The sequence below is a fragment of the Pelobates fuscus genome, chromosome 5, assembly GCF_036172605.1.
Source record: "Pelobates fuscus isolate aPelFus1 chromosome 5, aPelFus1.pri, whole genome shotgun sequence".
Lineage (NCBI taxonomy): Eukaryota > Metazoa > Chordata > Amphibia > Anura > Pelobatidae > Pelobates > Pelobates fuscus.
In genome coordinates, this window is record NC_086321.1 from 89,318,145 (window position 1) to 89,337,292 (window position 19,148).

Consider the following 19,148-nt stretch of genomic DNA (forward strand, 5'->3'; position numbering starts at 1 on the left):
AGCAAAAGTGAGAATTGTCAGGTACTCAAAGTGAATTTAAAATCTTGGAACTGGAAGCATAGCAGACTTGGAGAAACATAGAAACATAGAAACATAGAATGTGACGGCAGATAAGAACCATTCGGCCCATCTAGTCTGCCCAGTTTTCTAAATACTTTCATTAGTCCCTGGCCTTATCTTATAGTTAGGATAGCCTTATGCCTATCCCACGCATGCTTAAACTCCTTTACTGTGTTAACCTCTACCACTTCAGCTGGAAGGCTATTCCATGCATCCACTACCCTCTCAGTAAAGTAATACTTCCTGATATTATTTTTAAACCTTTGTCCCTCTAATTTAAGACTATGTCCTCTTGTTGTGGTAGTTTTTCTTCTTTTAAATATAGTCTCCTCCTTTACTGTGTTGATTCCCTTTATGTATTTAAATGTTTCTATCATATCCCCCCTGTCTCGTCTTTCCTCCATGCTATACATGTTAAGATCCTTTAACCTTTCCTGGTAAGTTTTATCCTGCAATCCATGAACCAGTTTAGTAGCCCTTCTTTGAACTCTCTCTAAGGTATCAATATCCTTCTGAAGATAGGGTCTCCAGTACTGTGTACAGTACTCCAAGTGAGGTCTCACCAGTGTTCTGTACAATGGCATGAGCACTTCCCTCTTTCTACTGCTAATACCTCTCCCTATACAACCAAGCATTCTGCTAGCATTTCCTGCTGCTCTATTACATTGTCTGCCTACCTTTAAGTCATCAGAAATAATCACCCCTAAATCCCTTTCCTCAGATGTTGAGGTTAGGACTCTATCAAATATTCTGTACTCTGCCCTTGGGTTTTTACGTCCAAGATGCATTATCTTGCACTTATCCACATTAAATGTCAGTTGCCACAACTCTGACCATTTTTCTAGTCTACCTAAATCATTTTCCATTTGGCTTATCCCTCCTGGAACATCAACCCTGTTACATATCTTAGTATCATCCGCAAAAAGACACACCTTACCATCAAGACCTTCTGCAATATCACTAATAAAAATATTAAAGAGAATGGGTCCAAGTACAGATCCCTGAGGTACCCCACTGGTGACAAGCCCAAGCTTCGAATATACTCCATTGACTACAACCCTCTGTTGCCTGTCACTCAGCCACTGCCTTACCCATTCAACAATATTGGAATCCAAACTCAAAGATTGTAGTTTGTTGATAAGCCTTCTATGTGCAACAGTGTCAAAAGCCTTACTGAAATCGAGGTAAGCAATGTCTACTGCACCACCCTGATCTATAATTTTAGTTACCCAATCAAAAAAATCAATAAGATTAGTTTGGCATGATCTCCCTGAAGTAAACCCATGTTGTCTCTGATCTTGAAATCCATGTGTTTTTAGATGTTCAACAATCCTATCCTTTAACATGGTTTCCATCACTTTCCCCACTACTGAAGTTAGGCTTACTGGCCTATAGTTGCCCGACTCCTCCCTATTACCTTTCTTGTGAATGGGCACAACATTCGCTAACTTCCAATCTTCTGGGACTACTCCTGTTATCAATGATTGGTTAAATAAATCTGTTAATGGTTTTGCTAGTACACCACTAAGCTCTTTTAATAGCTTTGGGTGTATTCCATCAGGTCCCATTGACTTATTTGTCTTTACTTTTGACAGTTGAAATAGAACCTCTTCCTCTGTAAACTCACGTGTAATAAATGACTCATTTATCCTTTTTCTTAACTGAGGTCCCTTTCCTTCATTTTCATCTGTAAATACAGAACAAAAATATTCATTGAGGCAGTCAGCTAGACCTTTATCCTCTTCTACATACCTTCCTTCTTTTGTTTTTAATCTAACTAATCCTTGTTTTACTTTTCTTTTCTCATTTATGTATCTAAAAAAGGTTTTGTCCCCCTTTTTTACTGACTGTGCTATTTTCTCTTCTGTGTGTGATTTGGAAGCTCTTATAACTTGCTTAGCCTCTTTCTGCCTAATCTTATAGGTAATTCTATCTTCCTCACTCTGGGTTTTTTTATAATTACTAAATGCTAACTTTTTGTTTTTTACTATTTTGGCTACATCTGTGGAGTACCACAGTGGTTTCTTGAATTTTTTGTTTTTACTGACAAGCCTAATGCAATTTTCTGTTGCCTTCAGTAGTGCAACTTTTAAATAATCCCATTTCTTTTGGACTCCATTTAGAATTGTTACAAGTCCATTATTTTGCAATTAATGTTGCAATTTGCTTTGCATTCACTTTACATTCTGGACAATTCTCAATTTAGTAATTAACACGGGTAGGAGTTAACTTGAAAACAAAGAATTCTAAGCAACATGCTGTAATAAGTGATCATCAAATTTAACGTTTGCAGCTAGGGCTTCCTGGCTTCTGGGGTTTGTTAAATTAATCATTTCCTCTATACAATGTCTCATCATGTCACTACAAATTATTTTTGGCAAACAAGTAGTCTACATATTTCTACAAAACAAACCCCAAATCCACCCAAAAAGATACAAATATAAAAAATTGCCATCAATTTGGCCTTTATCCCACCGCTAGGACAGATTGTTCAGTGCACATAAACTCCCCCATGCCCCTCTCACATTCTAGTAGTCAAACCGTTTTCAAATTGTTTGACTTCTTACCTGGGGTTTGCCTGGCCTTATCTCTGCCTCCACTACATCCAACAGAGAGCAGGAAACACTGCAGGGGTTACCTCGGGATTTAGCATCTCAGACACTGTAGGGCTTAGCTCAGGAGCCCCAACAGAAATGCCTAAGCAGTGGCTCTCTGACGGATGCAGTAGTGGTGGGGAGAAGTTAAACAATTCTACAGTCTGCTGTAGTGGTCATGGTGCATGAAGTGTTCATTTAAGGGTTCCACTTCACAAATGTCTGATATTTTAAGCGGAAGATGTATTTTAACCACTGGAAAGATTACTCTACTGCATCAGCTTACTGAATTGTTTCATGAGAGCCGATTTGTCCCAGTAACTTCAGATTGGAGTGTCTTTGTAAATAAGTCAAATTTGTATTTTCCCTAGCATATGGTGGCAGTACAAGTGGGATATAACAAGATCTCAAAAAAAAAAAAAAATAAATAAATAAATAAAAAAAATTAAGGGGGGGATGAATCACAAGGAGACAGCCTGGAACTCCATACGCCGCCCAAAAGCAGCTTATGAGAAAGAAAATATGTCTAGCCTATAATGCCTGATACAAGTGTTAAAGGATAACCATGTTGCTGCTTTGCAAATATCTTCTGGAGATGCTGCAGCTTTCTCAGCCCATGATGCTACCACTGTTCTGTGCCTTCACTGGAAAAGGTAATATGAGACCACTGACCTTATATGACAACTTAATAGTATCTGTCAGTCATCTGACAATAGTATTTTTAGATGCCTCTTCACCTAGATATGTTCCATGAAAATTCATGAACAGGTGATCTGAAGACCTAAAGGTAGCTGAGCATTTAAGATAAATTTCCAGAGCTCATTTGACATCCAGAAGATGCCATTTTTCTTCCTTTGGTGATGAAGTAGACTGGCAAAACCAAAGAAGTATGATTGGCTGCAATGACGTTTTTGGGTGCCAAACAACTTTGTCTTCATGAAAAATGGTAGAATCCTCAGAGGAGCAAAGAGCTTGAATCTCACCTACCCTCCTGGCAGATGTAACTCCCACAAGAAAAGCTGTTTTGAAAGATAACAGCTTAAAAGAAACGTTATCCAAATGTTCAATGGGAGACTCACACAGAGCTTTGAGCACACCTGATAAATTCCAAGTAGGGAAGAAGGACTTGCAAGGAGGCTGTCTGAGGAGGATATCTTTAAACAAAATCTCCTAATGAGTACATGTGAATTAAGAAGGGGAACTTGGACTTTGTGCTTTGACACTTAAAGTTCAACAGCATAACCATCTTGCAGAAAAATCAGAATTGTTTTAATAGAACAAGTGATAATCAGGCAGTCATGATACCTATACCAGAGGAGATTATTTTTATTTTTTCATATTTTTTCATATAAATCTTGGATGTAGATCTACTTGTGGAATTAAGAGGAAGGTCTATGTTCCTGAACCTCTTGATCTTTAATTATCAGCCCTGCAGTAGCCACGCCGTCAATCTGAACATCCATCAGAAGGGTGTCTTTCACAAGTTCCATGTTCTCTAGAAGAAGATCTGATTTTGGTAGTTCCAATGATGCTAGGGTCATCTGTTTTAAACCTGAAAAACAGCTGTGGTTTGGCCATTATGGAATGATGGCGGCCAAAACCATAGCTCTCTTATCTTTTTAAGAATCGGTGACATCAGGGCAATGGGAGGATACATGTAGGCCACCTTGAAGTTCCATCGTATTGATAGGCCGTCTAAGAATAGAGGGATATCTTGTCTGTAAAGGAATGCGAACACTGGAATCTTCCTGTTCTTCCATGTTACTATTAGAACCATATCTGGCAAACCAAATTTCCAAACTAGCATATACCTTTGGGTGTAAGGACCATACTGATTGTGTCCATTGGGCTCATCTCAAATTGTTCGCTATGCTGTTGTCCAGTCCCTTGATATGTGTTGCTGCAATGAATTCCAACTTCTTCATGACATGATCTGTGAACAGAGAAGATGCAGAGATCTGACCTTTGTTTCTACTGTCTGTTTAGGTAGGTCACTGTCATGATGTTGTCCCATTGAAGAGGTTGCCTCTCTGCTTTTGCCCACTTTACTGCCAGAATAGAGGAAGTGAGATAGGCATCTACAACAAAAATTAGAGTTTGACCTAGAGATTCTATGCATTAATTAGGGGAACCATATACCAATGATAGATTCCTTTATAGTGTAGCTAATCTAGTGTATGTTGCTTGTAACAAGAGCTATTACTTTTATCCAGTCCTATAGTGGGAATGAACTATTCAGGTCCTTCTCCCATTTAAGAATAGGGGCAGATTTAGACATAGCTTCCATACTCTTTAATCATTTGGTTGATCTCGATTTCAGCCCTTTTTTCTTTGGGTTCAATACAAAATCTTAAAAAAGTAGGGTTTAGTAGACTAGATCTAGATAAGAGAAAACTTTTTAATCTAAGATAAGTAAATTTGTTAAAATCGCCAAACCAAATTGAGTCTGTAAAGATGAGAAGGAAAGAATCCCATGCTGTTAACTAGATCAGCTAGATAAATTAGTCCTTTCTGAGTCCATGTCGTAAGGTTTAAATCAAGAATATAATATTGTAATACCTCTAGAGGGGTCTGTAGAAGTAAGGTTTTATTAATGCCCATTTTTCTCTTTATTGTATTATAGTAATCAAAGAATCCATTCTAATGGGATTAGATAATTTACATAGATTAAGATGTCTCATATCAGACCATATAATATTAGAAGGGAAGTAAGGTAGGCAGTCTAATATCTCCATTTAAAACAAGCATGTTTTAGAATACCCTGGGACTGTCAAACATAACAAGGAGCACCAAACAACTTACTTCTTTCAAAAGGTAATTGCACAATGCCGATTAAAATGCTGTATTTGCCATTGATCACCTCAGTCATAAAGCCCTTCTGGCAACTGATGACACACCCAGAACACAAGCAGACAACTTGAGTATTTCCTTAGATACATCAATCAAAAATTTATTCGCCAATCTGATGTTCTTAAGTCTATTTCTGATTCTTTAAAAATACACTCTTCCATTGATTGTAGCCATATACACTGTGCTCTGGCAACTGACCATAGCTGCTGAAAACCTGACGGTTGAAAAACTCTTCAGTAGGATGTCTCTGCCCGGTTGTCCAATGGGTCTTTGAGACTTGCTATTTTGCCAATAGGGAAAGTGTTTTTTTTCCTAGAGTTGAGTCACATTAGCTTAGGAAAATCTTCCCATTTTCTCCTTGTCTTGTTTGAATAATTGTTTAACATTTTGGAAATTGAAGCCTGTGACAAACTGCCATTTGCCACTGGGCATTGGAGAGGACTGATTGCTAGCCTCCTGCCCTGCGACTATGGCCCTGGGATGTATTGCCCTTTAAGAACTGTATTTGGGCTTATGGACTTTTATTGCACAGTGCTGGCCCTTTTAAAAACAGTGTATGGACACATGAAAACTTTTTGGACACTTTTTCTTACCCTTTGAATCCCTGGGAAAGTGTGGCTCTTCCCCTCCCCCAGCTCCATTGTTCTCCAGCAGGGTATTGTCCCAGGGACACTGCCAGACCAGTGGGAACTGGTTTGGGCAGGAAAAGCCATGGTTGCAATTGATAATAAAGGGACCTCAACCTAACTTTTTAACCCCTGGACGGATTCATGTGATTTTTACATATGTTGCTCCCCAGGTTATGCTGATCACAGAAATAGTTTTATTCGTATGTGATGTAAAATCAGGGAGTTATAAAAATGTATCAAAAGTATAAGTTTTAGCTTGGAGATAATTGAGTAGATACAGTAAGAAACTCAATTATCTCCCAAGCAGAGGGGAGGGAATCTGTGGGATGTAACCGTTATCTGGTTGGTTAATGTCTAATTGCCTGTGGGCGTCTCCCTTGCAGGGGAGCACTGCATAAAAGCAGAGTGTGTGCCATTAAACCACAGTTCTTCTTGATCCTCAAAACGGAGCCTTGTCTCGTTATTGGAGGGAGCTGTTATAATCACACTGGGGGATTGCTATGCTCTGCATACTCCCCTGAGCTTGAATCACTTAGCTCTTTTAAGAGCTGTTCCTGTTACGCTCTCCTTGGAGGAGAGGTCTTCCCCACACAGTCCTGGATGCTGGAGGTTCATACAGGGTGGAAGGAAGAGGTCTTTTCCACACGGTCCTGGAGGGCAGAAGCTGATCCAGGGTGGAAGGAAGACGGCGAGACTCCAGTCAAGTTACGGCGGTTGCGGAGTCTGCGGTGGTTGTGGTGTCCGGTGCGGTGCTTGTGGTCCTCGGCGCAAGCTAGGAAGCGTCCATCAACGGAGGGTACTCGGTCGGAGTACGGGGAGCTCCGTTACAGTGGTGGCAGCGGTGGGATGGCTTCCCTAGTGCGAGGAGCAGCATCCTGGGAACACCAAGCAAGCCTGGAGTATTGGTATAGTCACGTACGGTTTGACGCTATACTGAAGGGGCGGTTGGACCTCTATGGGCCTAACCCAATGGAGGAACGTGTACAGAGAATGAGGAGAGAACTGGCCGAGGGTCTGCAGAAGGAAGCTGAATATTAGGCTGAGATGGCGAAGTGTTCTGTCCCTGCACCCCAACAACAGCGTATCCTTCTTCCCCAGCGGCAGTGCGAGTTACAGGGAGCCAAAGGTGTTGTCCTTCCTCCCCAGCGGCAGTGCGAGTTACAGGGAGCCAAAGGTGTCGTCCTTCCTCCCCAGCGGCAGTGTGAATTCCAGGGGGCCGAAGGTGTCGTCCTTCCCCCTCAGCAGCAGTGTGTCCTACAGGGAGCAGAGACAGTTGGTCTCTCTCTCCAGCAGCAGGACAATGTTACGGGAGTGGAGACAGGCGGTCTCCCTCTCCAGCGGCAGCCTGTGTTTCAGGGAGAGGAGCACAGCACCCTATCTCCCCAGCGGCAGCTTACCCTACCAAGGGGAGACACCAATCTCCCAGAAGGCGCAGATGGGTCTGTGCCTGACCTACAGGGATGCTGGACAGCCTGTCCAGATACCCAACTACCCTCACAGGGACAACAGGAGGAGGGCGTAAGTCCCAGCTAACTCCTAACTTGGCCCCAGGGTTAACAGAGGAAATGTTAACTCCCACGTTCCCCTGGCTACTGAGCTGTAATATGTCCCAAGTACCCCAGCAGAAGAGCTGGCAGTTGGGAAGAGTGCAGTCGGCCTCTGCCCTCCCTTTGTCCCTTGTCCAGAGCCTGATGTCCTGCAGGCTATACCAGCAGAAGCGCTGGCATCAGGGCAGAGCGCCGCTGGCCTCTGCCCTAACGACCCCCTTGTTACAGGACTGGCCTGCAACCCCCTCATCCCAGCAGAAGCGCTGGCATCAGGGCAGAGCGCCGCTGGCCTCTGCCCCTCACGTCCCCACAGCATGTTGCCCCATCCCCCCAGAGGGATACCCAGGTGCAGTAACTGTTTGTTGTGGGTGGGCTGCTCTGGCACTAGTTTATTGTGGGTTGGTGGATCGACTAACGTAGGCAATGACCGACAGAAGGTCAGGTGCCTGGTTAGTCTTCCCCCCCAAAGGGGAGATATGTGACAAACTGCCATTTGCCACTGGGCATTGGAGAGGACTGATTGCTAGCCTCCTGACGAGAACTTCACGGCATAAGCCAGCCAGAAATAGCACTCCATAACCCGTAGAGGTTTGGAAATAGTGTCCTGCTAATCTCCAGCCAGGGAGCGATCAGACTGACTCCCCACAAGCAACAACCCATGTGCCTCACCAGCCTAGGAATAAACCAAGGGTTGTCTATCTGTCTCGTCGTCAGGACATAAAAGATCTGAGGTAACTTTGGGAATGGCAGCATTTAAGGAATGAGTAGGAGGAGATAATTGTTTTGTTTTTTTCACAGGGTTACTTGTCCAGCACTAGAAAGTTCATTCAACTTGTACGGACACAATATGCAAAGAAAAAATAAATAGCTTTCAGAAACCAAACCATGTTAAAGAGATGCCTTCCGTTGGACTGCAGTAGATTACATTTATGCAGCAAAACAAATACGTTCACTAGAGCATAGAACAATTTTTTTTTGGCTTATAAGAATTGACTTTTCAGGTAGAATGTCCCATAAAAGAAGGAATGTAGACTACCCCAGCGATAATACACATAAAACTCTGAACATTAACTGCACTCCAGAAAGATATGTTGCCACTAGATTAATCCATAATGTATTAGAAGATATACCGGTAATTAAATTAATACTATCATAGCAACCTACCCTAGCCTACCCTTACCTTTTGTGTCACTATACCACACTCCTTCTAGCATGTGAGCTCATTGAGCAGGGCTCTCAATCCCTCTGTTCCTGTGCGTCCAACTTGTCTGGTTACAAATACGTGTCGACTCGTCCACCCATTGTACAGCGCTACGAAACTTGTTGGCGATTTACAAATAAATAATAATAATAATACTGCTGCATGAAATTATAATGCTGCATTTGGTAGAGTTTCTATGTTTCTTGCAAAACATACAGTGGTTTCTGAGAACGTCTGCTATTTAATCCTTTACAAATCTAAGCTCCAAAATAAGTAAAATGTTCCGTTCTGAACTAAAATAGAAAAAGAAAAAAAAAATGCCAACGCATTACTTGGCTAAATTTATGGGCAACTCACCCAGAGAGCTACAACTTGGTGAACTTTCTCCATGCACATAGTAGTTAACTTAAAACAAAAAGGTAGACAGGGGGCGGGGCCAAGCTGCTGATCGAGACGGACGCATGTCGGATGAGCTCCGACAATCACCGCTGTATTTTGGCAATTTCAAACCCCTTACCACCGCTGGCAAATCGGACCACAGGTGCTAATAGTGGTCATGGGCCGCAAGCTGAAAAAGCAAAAGCCCGACAAGCCCAAAGCGGGCATGAACATAGGGGACCCACGGAGCAGGCAGGCCCAAGATAGCCGCCGACATGGACGGGTACTCAGACTCCTCGGAGGACTCGATACTGGGGATGGGACCCGCTATGATCCCCCTCCCACCACGGCCCCAGGCAGCTCCAAAGAATACTGACTCCGGTGACAAATGCCACTCTGAAGGAGCTACTACACGGCCTCCAGCTCACCTTGCAAGCCGACATGGCCTCACTCAGGGCAGATCTAACGGGCCTGGTGGGCCGCTTGGGGACAGTGGAGACTACAGCAGCCGAACAAGCCCAGACAATCACCACTCTCTCAGGGGAAGTACGGACCCTCCAGGCACAGCAAGCCACCTTGGAACAACGCTTGGCAGTGATGGAAGACGGCAGGCGCCGAAATAACCTTAAGATACGGGGTGTCCCAGAGGCGATCCAGACGCAGAACTCCTGCATCTGGTGAGAAGGCTGCTAGGGTCACTACTTACGCCCAAACAGGCTAAAATCATTATGACTGACGGGATCTTTCGCATACCGAAGCCTAAAAAAGCCCCTGAGGCCGCACCCAGGGATCTGGTGGTCAGATTCAGCAGCAGCAGGGAGAAAGCAGCGGTACAGGCAGCAACCAAAGGGAATTCTCCACTCTCCTTCGAAAAAACATGACGATCACGTTTTACTCAGACCTATCTGGGGACACCTTGAAATGGAGGAAACCACTCTCCAACCACTCACCTCACTGCTGCGCACCCACTCTATCCCATATCGCTGGAGATCACAGCGGCTACTCCACATCATGAAAGAGGACTCTGTGCATGCGGTCAGGGACCTTAAGGAGGCGGCGGCCATGCTGGAAACCATCGGCCTCCCACGAGATGCGCTCGCCCGACCCGGCCCGAGCAATACCGCTAATACGCACACATGGGACCCCACTAGAGTTAACCTGTTTATCCCTCAGAGGGCTCGCTCGGATGCCTATGCGGTGGCCACAACATGAGGTGATGCAGGACTATCCAGGCTCCAAAGGGACATCACCCACTCATTTTTCACCCACGGTTTGGGGTTCATATGAATCTCCTGTTCCATATGTTGTTTGTTTGCTAAATTGTATATAGTTTATAATTTTTCTTCAGAGCTGACACCCACGGTCCTATATGGCACACAAACACACACACCTCACCAGAGACAGCAGGGGCCTCAAGATCCTTGCCATTCCCCCTCTCTCTGAGCAACTCGAAACCGAGGCAACACAGCCAAGCACAGTAGGGCGACCCGGCAGAATTAATCTTGGCAGATCTAATCTCCCCTACGTCCCCAGCAGGACCCGACAACCGAATACACACCGGGTCCATACATAGTTCACTAGACGTGCTCCAACAGCCAGGATGGTAGAGACCTTAGGTTACACAACCACCCAGTTTTTCACTCGACAATTAGATGGACTAGAGTAACCTGAAAGGCTAGCCTAAATGCATTACATACTATTGGGAACACGGGCATCTTACATAGTCTTGACATAATAAAGCCCTAAGAATCTATGTTAACTAGCATGTGCAGCAGGTTTGCATTAGATATGGCAACCTATATTGTCTCCTTTAAGCTAAGCTAGTTGCAGGACAGTACTTGGTTATTGTAGCTTTGTATCATTACATTATTTATCAGACCTGTCCACTGCTTAGCCATATCCTACACGGGACTAACTGTATATTGCTCTACATGATGCATGCTATCTGCGCTTGTTTCTAGGAAAATTTTTGTTTTATTTTACTTAACCTCACTCGGACGACACACCTAGTTGGCTAAGCTTGCAAAATATAAAATGTGTGCGACCTATCATGCCACTGTCGGAATATTGTGAAAACTTGTGATACGCTGATGTGGCGCCTTCCAACAGAATGTTTCTTAACTTACTCGATATGTTAAACATATTTACTCTTATGTCTCTATATAAAAACAAAAATGTGTACTGTCATATCAACATGCCTATACTGTTAACATCATAGTTTACCCTTACCTCGCTATGACTGTTGTGGAATAGCGAGAATGCTTGTTACCCTCATGCACGTCAAAAATAAAGAATTTAAAAAAACAAAAACAAAAAGATAAACATGTTCTTACTGTCCAAAAGTTTTCCTTGACAAAGCTTGCGTTCATTTCAGATATCCCTCTCCACCGGGCCTGTGTTTTTGCCCATGTTACCAGGATTGGATTAAGCTCATATCCTCGGCTCTGAAACCCGATGGATACTGCGGCAAAAACCTACAAGTACACAAAATGTCACAGCCCAAAATTACACGGCAAATTATGTAATAATACCTATAATGCTATAAGCATTATAAAAATGAAAAGGAATATGGGAAACATACATAACTGAGACTTCATCTTTCTGCATCTGTTCGTGGATGCATTATAAAGAGTCACTCTAAGTATCATGGCAATTCTGAATGATTGCAAAGGTGCTAGTGTACAAAGCACCCTGAGCCTAGTCGCACGTCAGTACGGTCATGCAGCCAGAAAGATTTGCTCTGGGTTGCCTTTATTAATTTTGTCTAAATTTTGCATGTGGCATGTGCACCTCTTCCACATTAGTCTATGCAGCACAAGTAGGTGGAGAGCGTTAGTTCTGCACTCTCAGTCTATTACTTCTGTCTATCGCTGGTATTAATTGCTATGGCTCATGTGGTTTTACACTCAACATAAGCCTTACCATGAGTTAGGTGGGGGTGAAGCCATGGACACTCTCAACCTGTTTGACAATGGCTCAACAGTGAACAGTGGGATGGTACAAGGGTTCTCAAGGCACCATAACCACCTTAATGAATATACGTTGCTATGCTGCCTAGAATGTCCCTTTAAAGGGACCCAATAGGCACCCAAATCACTTTCAAGGAAGTGGTCTGGTTGTCATATCCCACTGATGAGAGAACAGATAATTAAACTAGCGTTTTAACCCTCGGGTGGGAGTCACATAAATGGTAACTAGGGCACAATTGCATTAGAAATGCACATTTGAATTCCTATAGTGCTTCTTTAATCGTAGGTACAAAATCAGGGAGCAATTTGACTCACAAAACAGTGCTAAACAAAGATTTTTTGCATAATTAACAATGCATTTTGCTACTTTATTTGCTAGTGAGAATTTCATTTCACTACATCTGAATAACAAGCATTATTGGATGTCATGGAACAGACATGGAAGCAAACTTACAGCACAATTATAATGTATGTATTAGATAACTATAGTCAGCCGTAAATCTTACCAGTCTGCCATCGCCTGACCCAAGGTCAACAAGTCTCCCTTTCCGCCCATTTAAAAGTTTTACAACGTTTGCGGTCTGATGCTTACTGGAAGGCAAGAATGGCACCTGTAAAACAAACACAAATCACAAGATAATAAAGCACATAATTCATAACCCATAAAGCTGGTACGATTCAGAATTCTCAGAGCATTTAGAAAGCACTCCCACAATTCATGGAATGGGAGGGAATGTAACTTAAAGGGGAATTGTCACTTCTGTGGAATGTACATCATTGAATAAAACACTGAAAAATCACTTATTACTTGGGTTAACCTTTTTCATGAGAATTTCTTTTCAATGTAAATTCAATCATTTACAAAGAATGCGATACTCCAGTTTAAACATGGCAAACGGCAAATAAGGACAGACAGAGAAACATTTTCATCCTCACTGTATGCTTTATTTATGCTGAGAACCTGGTGCGAATGGCAGATCTTCTAACATAGAATGTAACGGCAGATAAGAACCATTCGGCCCATCTAGTCTGCCCAATTTTCTAAATATTTTCATTAGTCCCTGGCCTCATCTTATAGCTAGGATAGCCTTCTGCTTATCCCACGCATGCTTAAACTCCTTCACAGTGTTAACCTCTACCACTTCAGTTGGAAAGCAATTTCATGCTTTCACTACCCTCTCAGTAAAGTAATACTTCCTGATATTATTTTTAAACCTTTGCCCCTCTAGGTTTAATATTTGACAGGGAGCTAATATGGGGGCACAATGATGCAGGATAAAGATCAGTGGATTTCTTAATATATCCAAACGGTATAAGGGATAAAGTGCAAAGAAAGTGCAGGACAGCCACTCCCAATAAGGGATCACTCCCAATCCCCAAAAACGTTATACAGATATGTAGACAGTATAGTACAAAGACATATACCAGTGGGGGGCGCCACAATCACAAATCGTGCGTATATTTACCATATATATTGCATGGTGATCATATAAAAAGAGGAATAAAAAACATACATAGTGAAGTATTTAATGAGCTCTCGAAAAAGTCCTGGGGACGAAACGCGTCGAGCAGAGATACCTGTCAACACCTCCCTAAAAGACTCCATTATCTCCTTAGGATTGGAGGTCTTTGCATATGCTGCTATACTACATCGCATACCCATCCTGAAGGAAATGCCGTTTTGTATATATACCCTTTGGAAGGGAGACAGGCGCTGATCTCCAGTATAATCTTGTAAGTTTTCTACCTCCGGGTCTGAACCACTCATTATTGTACATACTTCACCATTGTGTGATTTTTTTATACATTCTAGATATCCTGGAAATTGTTGTGTTATTCTATACACAGGTTGTATTTTTATGATATTTGCTCTGCTACCCCTTTAATCTGTACTGTCACTTGTTGGTGTAGTACAGATTTTCTCCTTTGTTACTATATATTGGGTGTATGTGAGGTACACTTTTGGGTGTTTAGCATTGCTCTTCGGTTCTTTTGGGATAAAATACAGTACATTTCTTTTTTATATCCATTATCTCCTTGCCTGGCTGATGACTTCAAGAGGCATCGACATTGTAACTATATTACCAGGGATTTTTAAACCCATGAGAGGTTGACAAGCGCTTTTGCACAACTAGACATAAGTCTCTTTGTGCCACCTTCTTTGTGAGTGTATATTTTTACTGTTGTTTTAGATATTTTATGTCATTAAATACTTCACTATGTATGTTTTTTTATTCCTCTTTTTATATGATCACCATGCAATATAGATGGTAAATATACGCACGATTTGTGATTGTGGCGCCCCCCACTGGTATATGTCTTTGTACTATACTGTCTACATATCTGTATAACGTTCAGTGGATTTCTTACCTTAACGCACACATGGTTAAGCGAAGTCTATATACCCATGTACTCAATGTGCATATTATCACTCTGCTTCCTATGTATCGTGCTACTTAAGCATAGTCTAGTGTGATTCCAACTTCGCTAACTTACTTCCCTCCAGTATGACTGACTAGTCTTACATACCTATGCTTAGCCTGCACTTTATTTAGTAGTTGACGTGTCAGAACAGCCTGATATTTGTGTTTCCTTTACTTAAAAATATGTGCAGTTTTTCCTTTTACCATGATGCGGATTGCCTTTGAAATGCTTACTATTGTGATTGTGGCACTGAAAGTTGATTGTCATCTCTTGCACAACAAAAATAAAGAATAAAAAATAAAATAAAAAAGGATGCGTGGATTTAATTTAATTTTTCAAACCTCACAAACCTATTTGTTAAACAATATTAGAAATCCTGGGAAGTGACACAAGTCCTTTAACCCCTTTAATACTAAGGAAGTATTTTGGGTTTCCTGAAAAGTAATGTTAAATTGTATATTTTTGTTTCAGTATGCCTAAATAGTGCATTAATTTAGCGATTAATAAGGTTACATATAGGAAAACAGTTATAAATAAGTAACATTTATCAACATTTAACATACTTTTTTCCTCACATAGTTTATAATCCTCTTACCCATACACACACACACACTCTGATGCAATTATATACACTTTGATACATGCACATATGTACACTCAAAACACACACAAACACATTGATGTACAGAGACACGCACATTCACAATGCTTGTCTGGCAGTGTGTATTGGTTCCTGTGTGCATATTTATCACTGTGTAGTGTGTATGTGTCTGAAAGTGTGTGTCTGGCAGGGAGTATCCTTGTGGATTTGTAAGTGTATATCTGTGTGTATGTGTAACTATGACTGTGCCTGCAATGCAAATCTATGTCTCTGTATCTCTGGAGGGAGACTCTTGTGTGTTGTGTGTATGGGAGGGGCTTTGTCTTACATTGTGTTTATGGTAGGTCTGCGTTGTGTGTGTGAGGGATGATTGTGCGAGTATGAGGGTTATGGTCTGTGCCTAAGGGTGCCCGTGTGCTTAGAGGGTGACTGTTGCAGGGTGGTTGTGAAAGAGTGAGTTCGACAGGGTGACTTTCTCAATGTGACTGTGTGTGAGGGCTAAGTGTGGGGAGTGACTATGACATGGTGACTGTGATTGAGGAGTTAGTGTGACATACTGACTGTGTTGTAACATGGTGAATGAGTGTGTGTGGCATGATGTGGAAGTACAGTGTGTGTGTAAGGGGGGGTGATGTTACAAACTGACAGTGTGTGTGGTGGGGGGGTCAAGCGACAATGTGAGTGTGTGTGTGTGTGTGTGTGTGGGGATGGAGGGAGTGATGTGACAGGATGCCTGTTTAGGGGGAGGAGAGAGTGATGTTACAGGGTAAGTTGGTGGTATGTGAGGAGACTGTATTCCCCTGTTCATTTTGAATCAGATCTTACAGGACAGTGTGTTTATCATAAACGGAGCTCATGCAGACTATTAAAGAAGGAGATAAAAAATTCTGAATAAAAACACAAAATAAATAATGTTGAAAAATTAAATCTGTCTAAATCTGGTAACTGTGCAAGTCACAGCCATGGAGGCGTGGCTAAGGCTGTATAAGTGAAACTGCAGGGATATGATGTAAACACCAAAAACATTTTTTTGTTAGCTAAGATTGTTTTGGTATTTAGAGTGTCCCCTTAAGTTTATAACATTTATGTCACTTTAAAACTATAGATTAGTGCAAACTATGTATCTTTGGACCTTTTCAAGTAGCACTGTCACACCATCTGGGACTTTGCATAATTTGCAATGAGCCCCAAAGGTGAAATCGCCTCTGGGGTTTCGGTGGCTTATGCAGGCAAAATTTTACTTACCTGAACCTGTCCCTCACGGTTACCGCCACCTTTTTCTGCACGGTCTTCTTTTGCTCCAGCATGAGAGTACAGCATTGAGGTGAATTAAGGGCCCATGCGTAAAACTAGCGTACCCATCTAATATGAGAGTTGTTTCCCCCTGCCTCAGCCCCAGATAGGTTTTTCCACTAAAAAACCTGAGCAAATATAGTTAACACATGTAGATTAACCTCCACACTCACAGGAAGACACAGACCAAGACCAATCCTTGAATTACAGGATTAAATCTGTAATAGCCAACACCAAAAAGCTAATGGATTGTGATTTAATACATAAAAGACAGTGCACACAAAAGGGATTATGGTACAAATACAGCAAATAAATGAGAATAACGTAAAAGGTCCTTGACTTGTCCATATAAAATAATCCTGTGTTATTGGGGTGTCCTGAGCAATGGGGAGCAAGTTTCTGAGCTCAGTCTTACATGTCCATCAATGTTACACAGCATGGCCCTACTACCTACTACAGGTACAAGAGTACATCAATGATGCACCTCCTGGCAAAATAAGAAGATAGCAATGTCCCTTCTTCTCAGGGAGCTACTATAGCACTGGTTATGTTGGGAGTTCTCTGCAAAATGAACAAAAAAAAACAGACCACACAGTAACAGTTCTGCTGTCATTTCTAGGTGGCGAGACAAGTATAATCTTGAAAACAGTACAGGATATTTGCTATGTTTCTTAGCAAGTGTATTCTTGCTCCTGTAATTTAATTTTGTCCATAAACACATGGCTTACCTTTAGTTTCCAAGGAACCTTCCGGAAGCCTGGCAAGACAAATATTGCCCACAAGGCATATGAACTTACAGTCATTCCAGAAGCAATCCATGGCAACCGATAGTTTGAGGTATCATTGAAAAGGAATTTAGTGGTCTTATTGAGTAGGATTGTATCAATATTATCTTCCATGGCCCGCAAGCGGTTTCACTCTACAAAGAAATAAAGTTTAAAGAAATAAGTTTTCTAACTCAAGGGAGACTACAAGTTCAAACATATAAGTGATATTGAATCATGTTAAAAATATTCCTGCCAGACAAAACAGAAAGGTGCCTAGAGCCCTTAAAATGCCTGTAAACATAACTAAACCAATCAGTCCATCTAGTTTGCCCATTCCATGTCGTCTACCCTTAAAACAACAAAACTGGGTGGGCACAAACAGACTGAGAAACGAACATGACTTCATACAACGTATGCTAGATGATCAAAGATGTTTTGCAGGTCATCTTCAGCTTTTATTATTGAACGTTAGAAAGTAAATCACAAGAAATTCTCCCTACACTTGAAGTCATGTGAGACTGCTGATAATGTAATGTGGGTGCTACCAAGCTAGTTACTGTAGCAGAAGAAACCCCTGAATGAAAAGAAAAAAAAAAAATATTTTTTTTTTGGACACTCCAGATTTGGCACAATTTATTTATAAACTGTATTAATGATGCATTACAAAATATGCAACAAATTAAAACTGACACACAACACATATACATTTCATCTCACTGAATTAAACAAGTAGGAGTCCCCTAGTGATGTCCATCCATTCAGTGTTAAACCATTTTTGGGCAATTTAACACTGAATTAGGGACCATGGCCACCCATAGCCTTACCATCGCTGGAGATATGGCTAAGGCAAAGATTACACACTTCTCATTAGAAAATAGCAATTCACCCCAGCAATTGCAGCTGTGATAGGTTGAGTGGATGCAGCTGACGCAGCCAATCACCACTACACTTTCGTGCACAGGCTAATGCTTTCTCATTATAACCTCCAATGTCTTCAAGTTACTCAGTTCAGCACTTAGAGCAACGGTCCTCAAACTCCGGCCCCCCAGATGTTGCTGAACTACAACTCCCATGATTCTCTGGCTATCTATGTAATTCAAAGAATCATGGCAGTTGTAGTTCAGCAACATCTGGAGGGCCACAGTTTGAGGACCCCTGAGGTTTATTCCCAGTATTTCCCAGTCCTGATACAACAAATATGAAAACATACATATGGAGATATAGCAAACCTACAAAAGGAACACAAATAAATAAAATCACACAGCATACCCCAATTTAGGCAATAACCCCCTAATGTGCTAAGTGAATTGCACTCACAAACCACAGACCAATATGGACACTGGGAATTCAATTTTTCAAATGCGATATAGTCTTAAATATGGTATAGTGATGTCCCGAACTGTTCGCTGGCGAATAGTTCCTGGCGAACATTGCTTGTTCGCGTTCGCCACGGATGGCGAACACATGCGCTGTTAGGTCCGCCCCCTCATTGAGTCATCATTCGTCATCATTGAGTAAACTTTGACCCTGGCCTGTACCTCACAGTCAGCAGACACATTCCAGCCATTCGGCAGCAGACCCTCCCTCCCACCTCATGGACAGCATCCATTTTACATTCATTGTGAAGCTGCATTCTTAGTGAGAGTAGGGACAGTGTAGCTGCTGCTGATTTGATAGGGAAATTGATAGCTAGGCTAGTGTATTCAGTGTCCACTACAGTCCTGAATGACTCATCTGATCTCTGCTGTAAGGACAGCACCCCAAAAAGCCCTATTTAGGGCTAGAACATCAGTCTGCTTTTTTTTTGTGTAATGTAATTGCAGTTGCCTGCCTGC

General features: G+C 42.0%; 1 protein-coding gene across 1 annotated transcript in view; it reads right to left on the reverse strand.

Annotated features, from left to right (window-relative positions):
* LOC134612524 (ATP synthase subunit C lysine N-methyltransferase-like) overlaps positions 1 to 17,445 on the reverse strand; it is a 29,653-nt gene extending 12,208 nt beyond the window's left edge. Inside the window, exons 1-3 of the mRNA XM_063456908.1 lie at positions 17,275 to 17,445; positions 12,735 to 12,839; positions 11,593 to 11,733 (exon numbers count right to left, since the gene is read on the reverse strand). Coding sequence (XP_063312978.1) covers positions 11,593 to 11,733; positions 12,735 to 12,839; positions 17,275 to 17,445 — 417 coding nt within the window. The remainder of the gene's footprint in view (positions 1 to 11,592; positions 11,734 to 12,734; positions 12,840 to 17,274) is intronic.
* Between the last annotated feature and the right edge of the window lie 1,703 nt (positions 17,446 to 19,148).